The sequence below is a fragment of the Leuciscus leuciscus genome (assembly GCF_965113295.1).
Source record: "Leuciscus leuciscus genome assembly, chromosome: 24".
NCBI lineage: Eukaryota > Metazoa > Chordata > Actinopteri > Cypriniformes > Leuciscidae > Leuciscus > Leuciscus leuciscus.
The window spans coordinates 26,302,548-26,308,662 of record NC_138723.1 but is presented as its reverse complement, the minus strand read 5'-3'; the positions used below and the strand labels follow the sequence as shown (position 1 = coordinate 26,308,662).

The window sequence follows — 6,115 nt, the reverse complement described above, 5'->3', positions numbered from 1 at the left end:
TGCTTTCAAAAAGTTGTTATTCTGATTCCTGGATTTTGTAAATGGGAACATACCTTTTTTTTTCTTTTTTTTTTGGACTGGAAATGCAACAAAAAGCCCAAACTAAATGGCAATCAGGCATTTCATACAAAGATGTTTTTGCACATCAAAAGCACACGGTCCTGCTGTGCTGGGCTGAATGAAATACAAAGACAAATTAATGTGGCACACAGATCCCTTTTTCTTCAAGATCCATCACCAGCACCAAAATAACGGAGTATGTGACATCATGAAGACGTTTCTATCATCCAGGTAAATGTTCTTTCACTGTATAGTCTTTGTTTTGCATTTAATTTCAGGGTTTCATCAGCACAGACAATCCTGTGAACATTAGTTTGCTTTTTATTTTGTGTGTGCTTGTTAAATGTGTGTATAAGTGTGTGGATTGGTCGTGTGTAATGTAAAAGTTGGCATGAATGTTTTACAGACCTACGGTTGCATGTTTAACTCTTTTGCGCATGCAGAGAGGACGTCTCTTCTGCTGTTGTACTCTTCATTTCTGCTATGCTTACAGACGCTCGTCTGCAAACTGAGGTTCGAGACACATCTGATTACTCTTTTCCCACATACCATTTGCAAACTTTTTTTAAATTAAAAAGTAGAATTTCTTTTAGATAGACTTTGTGGTGCAACAATGGAAAAAAAGCATCATGAAATATTTTATGTAGAATGCAACAGTTGGTAAAATTGTCGATTCTTGAATTTATTTTTCTTTTTTATGTCATGTACTGCTTCTTTTTTTTCTTTTTTCAGAGGGCTTTTTTTCTCTGAAGTAGTTGTACATCTAATCAAATGCCAAATAAATTGTACCATGAAGGATAGCTGTGTTTGGGTTCCTTTTGTTAAATGACGACAATTTTCTTTCTGCATAATTGGGAGTTTAAAGGGGCTTTATGTACCAACTTTCAAGTATTAAAGGTAGGTTATGCAATTTGTTTTATAAACCCTTTAGGTTAAACTGGTTGAAACTCTCTTCACATCCTGATAGCAATCAATAATAGAAGTGATCTAAATATTAAAACATGTACATGTATATCTTCTGTGGAAGTCAGGACCAAAAAATGTACGTCCAGTCATTGCATTCTGTCCTCAGACTCAGACAGGATTATGCATTTCTACTTCAATACTATCAATGCTGAAATGAACCTGCATCAGTCAGGTGGTACAACTAGAGCTCTGTAAGTTGATTACGTTCATTATTATTTTAATGTTATGTGCTTTGAGACATGAGGTAGTTTAATGCTGTCTCTCGTCTTGTGACGGTTTGAAGTCTGCTGTACGCATTCATGTGTTTTGAAGGAGTCGTGTCTTTGGAGATGCTCTGAACGGAGGGTGGGATCTCATGCTTTCAAAGCTAGCTCGCTATTGCTAGCCTCTCCACAATTGCCTACCATACCTTTAATCACTTTTTATTGCCAATGTGTGAATGGCTTGTAACAAAACTTTAAAGGGGTGGTATTTTTTGACAAGATGTAAAATAAGTCTCTGTTGTCCTCAGAGTGTGTATGTGAAGTTTTAGCTCAAAATACCCCACAGATATTTTTATATAGCATGTTAAAATTGTCACTTTTGGGTGAGCAAAAACACACCGTTTTGTGTCTGTTCCTTTAAATGCAAATGAGCTGCTGCTCGCGGCACAGAGGGCGGAGCTTCAACAGCTTGTGTCCTTTTACCTCACACAGACATGCACTGAAAATTTCACAAACGTTTAGCCTTTTTTGTTCAAACCGGAGTCAGATAATGATGGAGAGACTCAAGAAGTGACAACATGTAAAAGCAACAGGACGTTTCTGTATGGTTAGTTGATGAATTTATGTAGCTTATGTGTGTAGTTATCTTCTAGTCATTGATTAGCATATTCTGTCTTGATAATCATTAAATTGTGTTCCGGGGGCGGGGTTTATGTAAATTCTGGGGTTGGTGATGTCACTAACTCGGGAGGAATCGTGTAGTCCCAACCAGCCTTTTGTCTTTGAAAAGGAATTTCTTTAAAAGCAAATATGTCCCTTTGCTTTGAACTTTGAGCGTTGTAACTTTGCAGATGTATTTTATGCTCAAACAGCAACATTACACACTAACTAAAGTTAGAAAAGTGAAATCATAATCAACCACCCCTTTAAAAAAACGAGACCTTCCCTGATTTAGGTTGTCTATGAAAGCCTGTAGACTGCTTTATATGTGAAGGATTCGGGATGTTTTTGCCAGGAAAATCCAATGGATGTGACATTGATGCTAGAGCCTCTCTTTCGTTCAATGGCACGTGAAATAAATACTTATACAATGTTCAGGATAATGCTGAAAGAACAATTCTGTATTGTAATGTCAATGTGTCAAGCAGAGAAAAGGGATTCATTGAAATTATCTTTACCTTTCACTTTCTTAACTTCTGTTTTCTCACCGCTGTCATTATTCTGTTTATTTTGTAGCTAATTGAGAGTCAAGTGCCCAGCACATATTGATATATTCATCGTAACATTGCTGGCGTCGGGATGTTCATTAACAGTATATAGGCTATCACTGCAACGGTATTTTCAGCTTCTTTTTACTTCTGAGCCAAGAACGAAAAACCACTTTGACGTGAATATCGAGGTCCTTGAATCATATTTCGCTCTCTTTATATGTTGTGAGAGCACAATCTCTGAATTCTATATAATAGCCTCTTTAAGATCTCATAACGTGTGTTATTTGATTCTTTTATGTGATGACTTTAATCCAGAACGAGTCCTCTGAACATTTTAAAGCCTTCTCTGAGATTTCCCTGTCCGTCCTGGAAATCAATCGCTCTTAAATGTCATGTGAGTCAACGGGGGGATCCCAAATGTAAGGAAATACTCAGTTCCCTGATGTAAAAGCTGGTTCCACAAGCTTCCTGGGAATTCTCCTCCTCCAGAGATTAGACATCAGTGACATAGTTGTGACATTCCCAAATAAAGGATTTACTGTGATGTCTCATAAGAACTATATTGTTTTATATACAGTGGCCCACAAACGTATTTAGACTCTTTAAGATGCCTAAATGTCATTACATTCAATAAAAAATATCAATTTGCTAAATTGTCATTTTAATCAATTTTAAGTTGTAACTGAATACAACTTAGAATATATATTAAAATGTCTTGTATATTATATTATATTTTACTGAAATATTATACCTGCAAAGCTGAATTTTTTTAGCAGCCATTATTCCAGTCTTCAGTATCAATTGTCATTGTGATGTTTCAAACAGTTGTGCTGCTTAATATTTTTGTGGAAACCAACTTTTTTTTTTTTTTCAGGATTCTTGGAAACAGCATTTATTTGAAATAGATTTTTCTTTACTGTCACTTTTGATCAATTTAATGTGTCCTTGCTGAATAAAAGTATCAGTTTCTTAAAAAAAAAAAAAAAGTGTGTGACTTAAGATGTTCAAATACTTTTTGGTGCCACAGTAAAACCTTGGTAAAACTTTCTATTTGCATTACTTTAAACTTCACTGCTTTGTTCAATGCATATGGTCAGTGTTCACTTCTCTGGTTCCTCGTTCAACAAGTGTTATTTGTCTGAGACTGTGGACGAGCGCAGTGGCAGCGACACGCTCAAATGAGCACGGTCAGAAAAAAACCCTGACATCCTACCTCCATCCAAGAAGATCACTACTTAAACCCCCGTTTTCTGTGTCTTTTCTATTTTTGGGGGTGAAAGACCGGTGGGAACATATTTATTCATTTTAAGCGCATGATGTTACTTCTGATGCTGATGTTGTCTGTGATTTTATTGGCACACAGTGATGACGGTGAGTGACAGGAGATTCAATGATACATTTCCTTTCTGGTACTGTTGGCAAAACTTTTCCTACATTGCTATATTGCCATTTTACTTTTAAGGGATTATGCCTTTGACTGAAATAAAAGTGATTTTATAAACTTTGATAAAGATTTGAACTGTTTTTCCCTCAGACTTCTGTTATGATGAAGAGCACTGTGGTGAGTTGTTTGAGCTGTATGTGTCTTAAAAAAGACAAAAAGTACTCATTTAGTCAATACTAGTATTGTCATGACATGAAACAAGATGTAATTGTTCTTGGTAGATCCATATGCATGGGGAGACAACTACCCCTCTTGCCATCCTCTTCTGGAGAGCCATCACTCTCCGATCAACCTGGACCGTCAGCTGATGAAGAACGATTCTTTGGACTCGCTGCATCTGGAGGGTTTTAATTTGACTCATAAAGGCCAATGGTGGCTGACAAACCAGGGTCACTCTGGTAAGTGATTCTATAGATTGCCTTAGTGCCCGTCCACTCTTTCAGCTGGTTTTGGAAGTATTATTGACCAAAATTTTATGCACTTCTTGAAATAACATCATAACATGTCATTTACTTCCATCAAGAGGTGCATCAATTTTTGGTCAAGATCTTGTATTGACAATGCAAGAGTCCAGCACTGTGTAAAGTCTCCTCCAGCACATCCCAAAGACTTTCAATGAATTTAAGCTCTGGACTCGATTTATGTGGGAAAATGATTCTTCATGCTCCTCACAACCATTCTTTCATTTGCTCTCAACAACTCGCTGATTAGTCAAATTTTTTGTAGAGCATTATGGGTAATGTAGTTTTCACAAATTCAGATGTTAATCATGATTATTTTAATATTTTAAAAATGGCTTACACAAAAGCACATAACATTGATTAACAACCTCGGAACTCACAGTACAGACTTGAAAGGATTAGACCTGTAAGTTAAGTTAAAAATAGTTTTCCTGTGGTGAAAATTAATGCAGTTTTTACCTCTGGAAACTGAAAGTTGCAGTCTATTGACCTTTAGAAAGATGGTTTGGAAGCTTTTATCCCAGGAATCTTCAAGGTGTAGCTACGTATTATTGGAGGGTTCCCTGTGAATGATAGTTGTAGCTCATCTGGTTTCAGTCTGAAGCGTGTCTTTGGTTGTAGTTGTGCTGGAGGTGGGGAACGGCATGCAGGTGAGTGGTGGAGGGCTTCCTGGGACTTACCGCACAATCCAGCTGCATTTCCATTGGGGAAGCGTCTCTTCAAACGGATCAGAACACACTCTGGACAGCCTGAGGTTTCCTATGGAGGTTTGGGCCTTCCGTTGTCTTTATTTGAAAACTAAGCAATTATGTTCACTTTACGTTTTTTTTTTGTAACGTTTGTCCGTATGGTTTGTGCGCAGATGCACATAGTCAACATCAAATCCACACATCCGAACTTGACCTCTGCACTTGAAGACCCAACTGGACTTGCCGTGCTTGGCATCTTTGTTGATGTAAGATGTAGTTTTATCTGAAGTAACATTTCATCAATGCAATAAACATTATCACCACTGGTTTGTGTTTTATCTTTAATACTACGACAGGTGACATATTTGCATAATGAAAACTTCCAGTCCATCTCAAGTGCACTTCCTTTTGTTGCCTACAAAGGTTAGTTGAGACTATAAACATTTTAAAAGTAAAATATTTGAGTAGGCTATTTGCCGAAGTTAAAACTAAATATTTTCATTTTCTTTCTAGGACAAACAAAATCGATAAGACCATTTCCTTTGGTAAATCTGTTACCTCAGAACAACCTAACGCAGTATTACCGTTATCATGGCAGTCTCACAACGCCGCCCTGTTCACAGGTGGTGTTGTGGACCGTGTATGAAGTGCCTGTCCATATCTCATGGACTCAGGTAAGACATTAAAGTCCGAAATATAATCTACGCAAATATAGTATGTAAACAAAAATGCTTCTAGATTTTTTACACTTCATAATGCAATGCTTGCATTTTCAGTCTTGCCACAAGGGTGCTATAATGCAGAACAGAAAACAGAATTAAAGGGATAGTTCACCCAAAAATTAAAATAGTCAGAAAGCTCTCTGATTCCATCAAAAAGATCTTAATTTGTGTTCCGAAGATGAACGAAGGTCTTACGGGTTTGGAACGACATGAGGGTGAGTAGGCCTAATTAATGACAGAATTAAATTTTTTGGGTGAACTATCCTTTAAAAGTTAAACTTAGTTATTTAACCTGTCAACATGTTCATAGCTAAGCTAAATGAATAATACATCAATGTTGCAATTCATTTTAATAATTT

The 6,115-nt window shown here is 36.8% G+C and overlaps 1 protein-coding gene across 1 annotated transcript in view; it reads left to right on the top strand.

Moving 5' to 3' along the window:
- The first annotated feature begins 2,388 nt into the window (after positions 1 to 2,388).
- car15 (carbonic anhydrase 15) overlaps positions 2,389 to 6,115 on the top strand; it is a 7,208-nt gene continuing 3,481 nt past the window's right edge. Inside the window, exons 1-7 of the mRNA XM_082157896.1 lie at positions 2,389 to 3,811; positions 3,975 to 4,001; positions 4,106 to 4,282; positions 4,967 to 5,112; positions 5,208 to 5,300; positions 5,391 to 5,457; positions 5,548 to 5,708. Coding sequence (XP_082014022.1) covers positions 3,754 to 3,811; positions 3,975 to 4,001; positions 4,106 to 4,282; positions 4,967 to 5,112; positions 5,208 to 5,300; positions 5,391 to 5,457; positions 5,548 to 5,708 — 729 coding nt within the window. The 5' untranslated portion in view covers positions 2,389 to 3,753. The remainder of the gene's footprint in view (positions 3,812 to 3,974; positions 4,002 to 4,105; positions 4,283 to 4,966; positions 5,113 to 5,207; positions 5,301 to 5,390; positions 5,458 to 5,547; positions 5,709 to 6,115) is intronic.